General features: G+C 35.8%; 2 protein-coding genes across 2 annotated transcripts; both read right to left on the bottom strand.

Moving 5' to 3' along the window:
* Positions 1–1,108: 1,108 nt before the first annotated feature.
* LOC133317322 (acidic endochitinase-like) lies at positions 1,109–2,217 on the bottom strand. The gene has a single exon (XM_061519187.1). It carries the CDS (start codon positions 2,186–2,188, stop codon positions 1,292–1,294), a length of 897 nt encoding a protein of 298 aa, XP_061375171.1. The 5' UTR covers positions 2,189–2,217; the 3' UTR covers positions 1,109–1,291.
* A 7,678-nt stretch (positions 2,218–9,895) lies between these two features.
* LOC133317323 (putative pentatricopeptide repeat-containing protein At3g49142) lies at positions 9,896–11,917 on the bottom strand. The gene has a single exon (XM_061519188.1). The coding sequence runs from the start codon at positions 11,915–11,917 to the stop codon at positions 9,896–9,898; it is 2,022 nt and encodes a 673-aa protein (XP_061375172.1).
* Between the last annotated feature and the right edge of the window lie 671 nt (positions 11,918–12,588).

The following is a 12,588-nucleotide window of genomic DNA, read 5'->3' as shown; positions in this document are numbered from 1 at the left end:
ACTTCTTAACAATCCTTCTGGGCCTATTAATGGGCTGGTCCGTAACACTTACTAAATCATTGTTATTTTGATTTATCCTTAAAGGAAAATATACTCATTTCCACCACAAAAATAATTTAAATTTGACAATAAATATGTTATTTAAGATATTAACTTAACATATTAATATGTTTCATACTTTTGAGCGATTTAATCTTTGATAAGATATGTAATTTAGGGATATTTGTATTTTATTAAGATTATGTATATAATTAGGATTTATTTGAGATTTTTATTATCCGGTTATAAATACCTTTAGGTGTTTTTATGTAATTGACAATTTTGCTTAAGGATATTTGTATTTTATTAAGATTATTATTAGGATTTATTTAAGATTTTTATTATCCGGTTATAAATACCTTTAGGGGGTGTTTGGTTCAAGTTTTTGGTGAGGATTACCGGTAATCCTTCTTTGGTAAATGTAATTACCACGTTTGGTAGAAGGAATAACTTACGATTCCCTGATATCCAAGGATTACTGGTAATTTGATTTATAAAGAAAAATCACTATTCAGATTACCAAAAATAATATGGTAATTCGGAATACCAATCAGAATACCAAGTAAAAGGAAAGCACAACAATAAATTTTGAGACAAAAATACCCCAATACACATAAAAATCTAGACCCAATCTATCAATTACAAAAGTAAAAATAGTTTGGGGTTATTTTTGTAAAATAACCTCATATTCCAAGTCATATTTCGTTCTAAACCAAATATGGAATCAGTAATTTTTACCCAATATTCCCGGTAATATTTTGGCGAACCAAACACATCTTTCGTAAGATTCCAAGTAAACTCAATTTCTACTGAATTCCCTTTAATCATGATTCCCGGTCACCAAAAAATTTCTCTTGTACCAAACACACCCTTAGGTGTTTTATGTAATTGACAATTTTGCTTAACATATAATTGATATTTTCTTTACTTAGAGAACATACGAAGGTCGAGTGGGAAGAACATTCTCCCCTATATAATCACTCTGGGTTTAGCAGGAGAACTCTTGTTTACCGGTCCTACATATCACTCCTTCATCGTACAAGAATTTCTCTAGAGTTGAACAAGCATGGATTTTTCACAACTTGTTGAGAATGAAAATGACACTTCATTGGGAACTTTCTATTAAATTTGTGTAAGTCGTATTATCTGGAAGCCATCTATTACTATTACATATAAAATGTTTATAAAGCAATCAACAACTAGAAGTGCTGATTATTATTCCATTGATATAGAATACTATTCTTCAAAATAATTAAACACTACTAATAATAGCATTACTATAACCATTTTGGATGTCATTGAATCTATTCCAGAGCATGACTCCACCGTAGTTTGAAGAACCCTTGATAGCAGGAAGAACCTGAGAAGTTAGAACATCTGCAGGAACAAAACCACCACTTGCAGCTGCCTCAGCTGCTGGAAGCCCCATGAACACTTGTTTAGCTGGAACTGTGATCCACTGGTTCCATGAATTAATCAAATTGCTAGTGTCTCCACTAGAGTATTGGCATGAAGGGTTGTTGTAGAACTGAATCCACACATAATCAAATAGGCCAGTTTTGATAGCTGAATCCAATTGAGCATCAGGGAATATGCATTGCGGTGCTGCAGCCAAATACACCTTAGTTTGTTGGCTAAAATCGTTAAGTGCCTTAGCAAGTTCATCCCAGTGTTGGCCTCCACCTGCAGATTCAATGTCAAAATCAATGCCATCCAACACAGCATCACCTAATGGTCTCGAATTACTAGATTGTCCTCCAAGGTAGTTGTTCCAGAGGTAATTTGCAATTTGTGTGGCTTCATCAGCTGAGTTCAGAGAGTAGCTTCCAGCACCACCTCCAAGGGAGAGGAATACTTTGATGCCATGGTCTTGGCAAGATTTTATGTCACTGCTTAAGCCAGTGCAGCCATTAGTACGGGGATCACAATGGCCAGCAAGATTTAGTTGTGGGGTTTGGCCATTGCCAAAAGTGGATAAGAAAGCTATGTTCACAAATTGGTAGTTCCCAGTATTGCAAGTGTCTGCTAAGGTGCCTTCTTGGGTGTTTTGGCCCCAGTAGATAGCAATACCTGCAGCATGGGAATTCTTGAATAGGGAAATGAGTAATAGAGGGACTAATAGGAGTGAAGCTTTTTTGAGGACTTCCATGTTTCTGTGACTCAGACGATATGTTGTGTTTGTTTCTTGAGTTGGACAAGATGGTGGACAGGGGTACCATTTTATAGGTGTTGGAGGATATGTGAAAGCAAAAGTTGGGGGGAAGAAAAGTCTATGATGCGTGTCTTTTGGGTCTGGAAAATATGCAATTTCCCATATTCTAGCCCAACACCCTGTTAGCTCATTGAAATAGCATTATCAAATCAAGCAGAGAAGTGAACAGATTAACAGAAACGAGCCAACAACTGTATAACCTGTTTAATTATGTTATCCTTGCTGGTCAAATGAAGTTGAATATATGCACCAAATCACCAATATCCTTTGTGGATATTGTTTTAAATGTTAAGCAGTTTGTTCGCCTAAAATTTTCCATGGATTTGCTGTAGTTTGTAGCCTTTAATTTTGATCTCAAAGTTGAACGTGTCCTACGGTGTGCAGTGCATTAACTTTTCTAACAGGAGAAAATTTGACCTAGACCAAGACCAATTCAACGAGTGACGTTTGAGTTGAGATATAATTTAACTCCCCAAAATTATTCGTGGTACATAAAGAATTATTTATATAAACAAAAACTACAACCTTATACATTATAAATGGATCCTCCTCAAGTGTGGTGGCTTAGTTAGTAGCATAAGAATTGAATGGTGGGAGAGGACCTCGGTTCGAATCCCACCAACACCAACACTACATGGGGAGGGACATAAGTATCGTAATCCTTGTACTGGCACTCGAACTCTGGATTAGTCTCATAGGCGTCTCAAAGAGTCGAACTCGTGGAAATACTAGGGCGTTCTTATTTGCCTCAAAGAGGTAATTAGTATCAGTTTCCAAAAAAAGAAATGAATCCTCTCATATGTAATTTAATATAATCATGTCATGTGATGATTGTGTAACTTCCTATCCTTATATTTTTCTCTCTCCTTCCTTATCACCATTAACTCATCCATATATAGTTATGATTACCCACATGACATGATCATGTTAATTAGCACATAAGAAAATTCACTCCCAAAATATGATGATTTAGAAAGCATAAATAGAAGCCAAAGGTGATTTACTCTTAAAAAAACTTGTATTGACTTGAAAAGTTAACTGACATATTAACTAAATATGTCAAGTCAAAAACTAATAATTATGACACAAAGTCACAAATACGCGAGTAATCAGTCTATGCTATGACAGTTTGTCTGAGAAACTAATTGTACAAATTAAAAATGATAGAAAGTACGTTCATATATATATATAACATCAGTCAAAAAAAATTTCCCAAAAAAAATAAGAAATTAAAATTGCAATAGGATCACATTATTATCACTTTTTGCTTACTAAAGTCTTATTGCGATTGTTATTAAATTTGAACCATGATTGACTCGACTCGAGTATTGGATTAATTGATCATTGATTTAATTAGTAGATTATTGATTTAATTGCGTGAATTAAATATATATAATAAATATAAAATTAGAGGTATTTAGCTAATAATTAGAGTTAGATTAGTAATAAGTCCTATAAGTTATAATCTATAGGTTTATGTTCGAATCTCATTAACAGTTTTTTTAAATATTTTGTCAAAAATTTCACAAAATCTATTTTTAAAAAATATCAGTGTCCGGGTTTAACGCCGATTGTATCCGGTTCAGAAATAATTCACCAGTTTCATATTGGGTCAAATGCCTAGTCAAATATCTAAAATGGACCGATTGAGAATTCGATTTACGAGTTAATTGGTTGAACCTCCTGGTCAATTTCTGTTATTCTTGTTCATCAATTGATACAAACTGAATAAAATACAAAAGATATATCAAAGATTTCATATTGGGTCAAATGCCTAGTCAAATCTTACTTTGTTATTGTATAATTTTTCTTCTTATCCAGTAGGTGATAGATACTTGAAATCGAGTTTAGCCAGTTTTAACTTTTTGTTGTGCTATATCAAAGATTAGATTATTATTTACTGATACTTCTAGATTGTATAATAATCATTATACAAACTTTATAAAGCCAATACATACAAAAGATATATAATTTGCATAATAATCATAATACAAATTTTAAGCTTTTCAAAAAATTAAAAAATAATCCAATCCAAACTGAATAAAATTGTATTGGAATGGATTTGAAAAAAAAATCTAAATTGAATGGATATTATATAATCAAACCAAAGGAATTGAATCGGATAATTTTACTTTCAAAATTGATCAAGACGACCAATATCCCTAATTTCTACAACACTATTTATTGATATAAGACGTACAATAAGGATACGTGCTTAAATTCTACAACATCAATTCACCTTCTTTTATCATCTTCTCTCTCTCTTTTCCTGTGAAACTTCGTATTAACTTTTTGGACAACAACCAATTCACCTTCTTTTATCATCTTTTCTCGCTCTCTCTTTTCCTGTGAAACTTCGTATTAACTTCTGCGATAACAACCCCACTGAAGGGTCCTCCTTTGAACGAAATAAATAAGTAATGATGATTTTACAAACGTATACGCCAATCTGATGTTTCGTTATCCCATAGTCTTTCTTCGTTGCTGAAGGGGTACAATGAATTAACAAGTTGAGCACGCTAAAGAGTTATTTTTCTCTTGTGGAGCTTAACAGAAGTTGACACAATAGGTTTACTGAAGTTGGCAGAATTATTTCAAATAAACAACTACAATATTTTCATTTTCCTTTAAACTCTCTAATTTGACATGTCTGTCCATTTTATCTCAACAGCTAGTTCATTAATTAGTTTCTAACCGATAGGGTCTGTTAACATTAAATGATTATTATATTATTGGGCTTATCTATTAACACGTAATATGAGAAGGAAAATCTCATGTCATAAACATATAATAGTTGGGTTTATCATCTGAAAAAAAAAATTAAAAAAATAAAAATTGCACAATTATTGAAGAGTGTGTAAAAAAAATAGCATAATTATCAATTATTCAAATAAATGATTATTACATGCTAAAAAGATTTGATAATTCTCATATTATAAGAGATAAAATTATCTCATACGCACACATAAAAATATATGGAGCCCATATAAGTCGTGAAGAGAAGAGGAAAAAAAACATTAATCTCATATACTTTTATATGTAGTAAGAAATAAATTTATCTTCTATAAACATAAGAGACATTAAACTCGTATTAAAAATATAATGAAATGTGATAAGAGAAGATAAAGAGAGAGTAAAATAGAAGAGATATAAGGACTTTTGTAAAGAAGACAATTATCCAAAAAAAAATATTTCAACTATTCAATTAATATATAGCCATATATTATTTACTAACTTATGTATCGAATATGCATACAAATAATATTTTCTGGATTTTTAAAAGTCGAGCCCTTCTTAAAATATAGTAAATTTAATAAAACATACACGTGTCATTTTCCATGTGAAATAAATGTGCAAATTGAACTTAATTTCGGGATCTTCTTATTTTATTATATTTTTTTATAAATTTAAAAGATATTTCCACTTAATTATCTTGCGCTTGGAGTACAATCCTAAAGTTAGTTCCTCCTTGGAATATTGAGTATATTAAATCAAGATATGGTGAGACTAATCTTCTATCAGGATTCAGGAGTGCAAACTTTTTTCAAATGGTATATCTTCATATCTGATCACCCTCCACCCTAAATTAATCTCATAGCCGGCTCAAAGAGTCGAATCTTATGAAGAATCTAGAGGAAGTCAATTCGCCTCAAAGAAATAATTATGATTGAGTTAACTTAAAAAAAAAAAAAAAAAGGAGTGCAAACTTTTCACCTCTACGCCCAAAGAATCTTCCTAAGAATTGAATCTGCTACCGAATTCTTGAGGCTCCCACTGCTAACAAATGTGCCACCCTTGGGGTTTCAAAGAAGAATTCTGCCTGCCAATCCATTTAAGGTTTGGGGTTGTTAGTCATTCACATATATGTCGATCCAGAAGGCTTTTTGACCCTTATGCCCCTTAATTAATAATTAATTACCAAATTGCCCCTCATTCAAAACTATTTCGAAAATTTACCCTCCCCAACAAACATAACACCAATCTGCCCCTGTTTGACCGTTGACCACGAAGCCTACCCGGGTACACCATTATCTACCCGGGTAAATTTTGAAACTTTTTATCTACCCGAGTATGTAGGGGTGTACCCGGGTAGAGTTCTTGAATCTGGGAAAATGTTTGAATTATTTACCCGGGTACGGAGCAGTGTACCCGGGTAAATCGCGACGGTAGGGTTTTAAAATACCCCAGCAGCCCCATTCGAAAACCCACAAAAGGGGTACCCGAGTAGAGCTGCTGGAGGAGTGTCATCTTGAGCGATTTCAGGCATAATCTTGCACTAATTCGTCTTGTTTGTGATCATCATTCGCGGACCTTGCAACCTCTCTGCCTTCTACCGATTGAAATCGATCAAAGGTGCATTTTTTTTTCAGTTTTTTCAATTATGTTATGATTTCTGTTCTGATTCATTGTTTTCGTTTATATCATTTGATTCTGTCCGAATTATTTTATCAATTTGTATGTCATACGCTTACCCTAACCCTGAATCTAACCCTAACCCTAACCCTAACCCTAACCCTAACCCTAACATGTATCTAATTTCTGATTTTGGTTATTTTTTCAGTTTAATAGTGTGACACAATGACCTCTCGACGCGTTTCAAAGCTGCCAGTGACCCATTCCGAGAGAAGAACCAAGAGTCGTCACGATGGGTCGTCATCCTCTCAGCCCCAGGCTGCTTCGAGTCAGGCTCCGGACTTGACGTTCGGATATTTGTTTGAGGATGACATTCCTTCACACGAGAAGTTCGTGAAGTTTTTCATGACCCGGAATATTGCATCACTGGATTCGGCATTCTTCAACCTAGAGCGTTTTGACATCGTGCCGCTTCTTGAGCAGACACATTTACTTCACCTGGCGGAGATGCGGTGCCCATACTCGGAGGTTATGGTAAGAGCCTTCTACCAGAACCTTGACTGCAAGGCGACTGACTTCCCGTGTATGCGGGATTGATATCCATTGCCTCACTGGCTCCTATCTGGACGGACTACTGGGGTTCGATATGATGGTGTCTCAGGAAAATCTATATCATAAACATATATATTTGGGATTATAACCGGGAAAAAAAAATTAAAAAAATAAAAATTTTGCTCATTATCCTGTTAGCAACTTGTGTTTCTGCTCGCAAAAATTATGTGGTGACACAATTATCAATTATCACTCAAAGGTGCTGGAATGATTATTATCATGTGGGCCCTAAACAGTCAGCAGGTGAACTGGAGGCATTACTCATACTGATGTGGAAGGCAGCCAAGTCAAAGAAGGCTGAATTGCCTTTTGCATTTCTGGTGCATAAGAATATATTTGGAGTGCCTATGGCAACAGAGACCTTGAAGACCGCCAGAGGCTGGAAAATTTGGTGAAAACATTAATCTCATAGACTTTTATCTGGACGTGGAAGAAGGCAAATTTATCTTCCCATACCACGATGCTGAGATGGAGGATGCACCTGCAGGTGATGTGTTGGTCTTTATGAGTTTATGCAATAATGTGTTGTTTAATTTTTAATGTGGTATTGAAGTTTGTTTTTCATGGTTTATGATGTAGGCCTTGATGATGATGACGATGATGATGGCGTTGCTGAGGTTGATGTCAGACCGACACGTCCCATTAGTCGGCGACCACCAAAAATCCTGAGGGTGGATGGACACTTGATCATGTCATTGCATACTTATATGATCTGACTACTGACTTTAGAGGATATAGACAGAGCACGAGCAAGTGGCGAAACCAGATGGACACAAGGGTTGCACGGTTGGACACAAGGGTTTCACGCTTGGAGGGTTTAATTGGCGAGGGTGCCCATACTCAGGAGGAGGAGGAGGAGGAGGATGATGACAATGGGGATGACACACAATCGGATGAAGAGAATGGGGAGGACACGACATCGGATTAGTGTGTCCATAGGGTTTCATATCATTGATTTAGTTTGATGTAATGTAGTCATTTTGGTACATTTAGGAACTTTACCTACATTGCTTGGATGTTTTTGTACTGGATGTTCAAAATTTGAATGAATGAAATTTTCGTTTTGCGCACGTTAACTTGTTGGTTCTATGCATTAGTATGGGACCTTGCATTAATATTGTCATAATTAATTTGGAAATCAATTCAACCCAAAGTAGTTTATTATTCATTTTCAACTTTGATTGGCGCACATCTTGATTACTGCATCCTATTTCTACGAAATCAATCCACCCCCACTTTATGTAGGTATTGCACAACAATTACCAAAATGCAACAAAAATTGCCAAAACAGCATCTGCAACAGCATCTGCAACTGGTCTACCCGGGTACCACCTACCCGGGTAAGATGTACTCGGGTATATCATTACGAGTTACCCGGGTAGACCAGTTGCAGATGCAGCAGCAGGTGCTGTTCAATCCATTTTGTTAGCATCTTGGTAATTGATGTGTAATACAATAACCTTAACTGACTCGGGGAAGGGGTAAATGGGTATGGTAAGAGAGAAAGATTTTGGGGTTTCAAAAACCCTATACCTCGCAACAATGGCCGAAACCCATACATATTGGGGTTTCTGGACGCGATTTACCCGGGTCACCTCTACCCGGGTAAATAATTCAAACATTTTCCCAGATAAGAATTGAATCTGTACACCCCTACATACTCGGGTAGATAAAAAGTTTCAAAATTTACCCGGGTAGATAAAATGTGCCCGGGTACCCTTGGGGTTTCAAACAGGGGCAGATTGGTGTTATGTTTGTTGGGGAGGGTAAATTTTCGAAATAGTTTTGAATGAGGGGCAATTTGGTAATTAATTATTAATTAAGGGGCATAAGGGTCAAAAAGCCCGATCCAGAAACTCCTCAAAAGTGACAAGTAAAATGTCATAGATTCAGTCTCTCCCTACTTTAATCCTTTATTTTGCTCAACCTGCGGTCCAAAATCCAAATAGTCCTGAGATACCCTAACTAGAATTGAAATTACCAGTGTCAATCAGAAAAAACTCCTCTAGATTGAAAAGTGTACTTATTCTTAAAATTTAATGGGTAAATATCAAAATTATTTTAAATTAGATCAAGAAAAGAAGAGCCTTAGTTGCTCACTTGAAAAGAGTCATGTTCCAGCCAAAAGCCATAGCCAATGTAAATAGCTACCTTAAAATAACATAGTAACAGCACAAATGCTAAGAGAAGGCAAGATAATAACACTCATTTCGTGCATCAAAAAGGAAATCTTTGTAATCGAACATGAAGATCAACTAACACCGGTTTGAGCCTATAAGACTGGAGTGTGATGATGTTGGAGGATTGATCCTCCAATAGATCATTTATTCCCTTCTATTCCAGATCTTGTTATCCATTGTTCCAAAAGGAGAAAACCGTGCACAAGGCTTCCTAACATTGTCAGGGTCAGGGTCGATTGTTTGCAATTTTAGCATTACAAATGCAAAGAAACCGTTTTTTAATCTCGAACCTGTATCTTCCGATCAAAAAGAAACAACCTTATCGCTGCTCTAAAGCTCGCCCCCTTATTGTTTCATTGTACCAAAAAATTAAAAAATAAAAGAATTCTCTGCCATCACATACAGGATCATGTAAGTTGCCAAATTGCGGTTTGCTTCAGAAGGCCTAAACCAGCCTCAACTACAGTGGTAGGTTCCAGTTAAATTTTCAACAGGAACCTCACCAATAATCACCACAAGAGCATATACCATCCTTAAAATGGTGGAATCGATTGGTGTCCCTAACAACAATTTCACGTTCAACTATCTTAGAGATAAGTTTGGCTGCAATATGGCAATCTCCACAAACACGAAGGTTTTTCGTAATTCTAATTGGAGACTCTTGGGTATTCAAAATAGCAAACACGATAGCTAACTTCTCACTGTGAACAGCTAAATGGCATTCCTTATCCTCCTCCTCCACATCATGAAGTGCAGAATCAGTCTCAGGTACATAACCTAACTCTTTCATCTTCCCCACCAGCACACCTAGCTCTTCGTATATCTCCTTTGACTGTGGATGTGAAGTGTCACCCGCGAGGAAAGTGTGGACCTGATTGTTCAGCTCTACATTGCTGATGCCTGGCATTTTTCGAATTCTTCTTCTCCTCATTAATGATCGAATAGATGTTACTTCTTTCCATCTACCAGCCTTTGCATAAATATTAGATAACAACACATAGTAACCAGATTGCTCAGGATCCAACTGAAGTAGGTTGTCAGCTGCTAAAAGTCCAATATCCATGTTAGAGTACACCCGACAAGAACTAAGCAGTGCCCCCCAAACTCTTTCATTAGGCTCCATTGGCATCTGTCTGATGAAATTGTAGGCCTCATCGACTCGCCCAGCGCGTCCTAAAAGATCCACCATACAAGTAAAGTGTTCAATTTTTGGTGTTATTCTGTAATCATCTGTCATCTGTTTAAAGTAAAATTTCCCTTCATCCAGTAATCCTGAATGGCTACAAGCTGAGAGAATTGCAACAAAGGCGATAGAATCTGGACTTAGACCTGAATTTTGCATTTCTGTGAAGAGTGTGACAGCTTTGCAGCCTTGTCCAGTCATACTACAGGCAGATATCAATGAAGTCCATGATGCAACATCGCAAAACTTCATTCTGTCAAAAACCTTTTGTGCATCTTCTAGACATCCACACCTAGCATACATGTCTATTAATGAATTCTCCAGTAGCAAATTTGGACGTAGTTTCTTCCTCTCAACATACTCATGAATCCTTCTTCCTAACAACAAAGCCGAAAGATCCCCACATGCTGGAAGAACACTAGCACAAGTGATTGCATCTGGTTCCAGACCACATTTCTCCATTTGTAAATACAAATCAACAGCTTTTACGGGCATTGAGTTTTTCATATATACAGTTATCATCACATTCCATGAGACCAAACTCTTCTTCTCCAGATTCACAAAAATCTCCTCAACATACAAAACATTTTCAGATGAAGTGTTAGTTACTGCTGGCAAGAGACTAGCCATTGTACCCGCATCTGGTTTCTGTCTCAAATCCTCCATTTCCCGGCAAATCTCCAATGCATCATCAAACCGCATATTCTGTGCATACCCTGCAACCATTGAGTTCCACGAAACAACATCCTTGCTCTGCATTTCATCAAGAGCATGCCGCGCTTCCAGCAAGCAACCGCATTTGCCATACATGGCAATGAGGCCATTCCCAATAAACAAATTTGAATCCAACCTAACCTTCAACAGACCTCCATGAAGCTGCAACCCAAACCTCAAATTGTCAGAGCAAGAGCAAGCCTTCAGAACACAAGGGTAGGTATAATTATCAGGTCTAAACCCACCATTAACCATAACCCTGAAAACAAGCAATGCATCATTGTACAAATGATTATTCACATAGCTCCTGATCATGACATTATAGAAAACAACATTCCTGTCAGGAATTTCATCAAACACCTTACGTGCCAACCTGGGTTCTCCACAGGCAGCATAGGCCCTCATGAGTTTGATTCCCAGAGATGGGTTTTCATGAAAATTGAGATAAAAAATCTTAGAGTGGACATTTTTCAAGGTTTTGATATCTGGGTATAGGTCTAATGCTTTGCCCAGAAGTTCTACAGCAAGAACTGGGCTTTGTGGCGATAACAATGATTTTCGGATTGAAGAAACCAAGGCTTGTAACTCGGGAAAGTGGCCAGACAGCGTGGTAAAAGTTTTCATGAATGTGAAGCTGTTACTTTGGTTAAGTCTGACAGCATTGCTTTGTTAAGCAAAATCTGAGTTTCAATTTTTTCTTCTTCTTTTCCTTTGTATTAGTAGAACAATTAAGATTGAGTGAAAAAAAAGAAAGAAGAAACTCCATTTGGGATAATACAACAAGAGATGAATTGGGAGTTGGGACCCTATTTGGCGAAATGATTACTTTTTTTAAATTTAAAAATACTAAATTTATTACCAACAATCATAATTTGATAGTTAATATTTTTTCTCATTTTAACTCAATATTTCAAATTATTTTGGCCCAAAATGAAAAATAAGTCCATTATCAAATTTATAATTGATGGTAACAAATTTATTATCATCAATTAAAGTTTAATATTAGATTTTTTTTATTTTCAGTAAAATATTTCAAATTGTAATTTAGCCAATATTTAAATTCAAAAAAAAAAAAAACAATTATAAGGCATAGGAAATTATACTGATACCTAAATTCTAAGGTCTATGGAAGCAAAGCATAGCAGATTAGCAGACAGAATCGAGTAAAAATTGGTAAACAAATTCGAGGGGTAATTTAATAATTTCTAGTTCAATTTTTATTTTATTTTTTCATTTTCAAAGGAAAGTTTTATTTTCACGTATGAATGTCGGAATGAAAATTTTCCTTCTCATTC

This window comes from Gastrolobium bilobum, unplaced genomic scaffold (genome assembly GCF_033153095.1).
Source record: "Gastrolobium bilobum isolate Gb01-03AN ecotype WA unplaced genomic scaffold, APGP_CSIRO_Gbil_v1 utg15924, whole genome shotgun sequence".
In the NCBI taxonomy this organism is placed as follows: Eukaryota; Viridiplantae; Streptophyta; class Magnoliopsida; order Fabales; family Fabaceae; genus Gastrolobium; species Gastrolobium bilobum.
The sequence above is the reverse complement of the archived record's forward strand: the minus strand, read 5'-3'. Positions and strand labels throughout refer to the sequence as shown.

What these genes read in the sequence shown, in the direction of transcription:
- LOC133317322 (XM_061519187.1), bottom strand. Translation starts at nt 2,188, where the DNA reads ATGGAAGTCCTCAAAAAAGCTTCACTCCTATTAGTCCCTCTATTACTC.
- LOC133317323 (XM_061519188.1), bottom strand. Translation starts at nt 11,917, where the DNA reads ATGAAAACTTTTACCACGCTGTCTGGCCACTTTCCCGAGTTACAAGCC.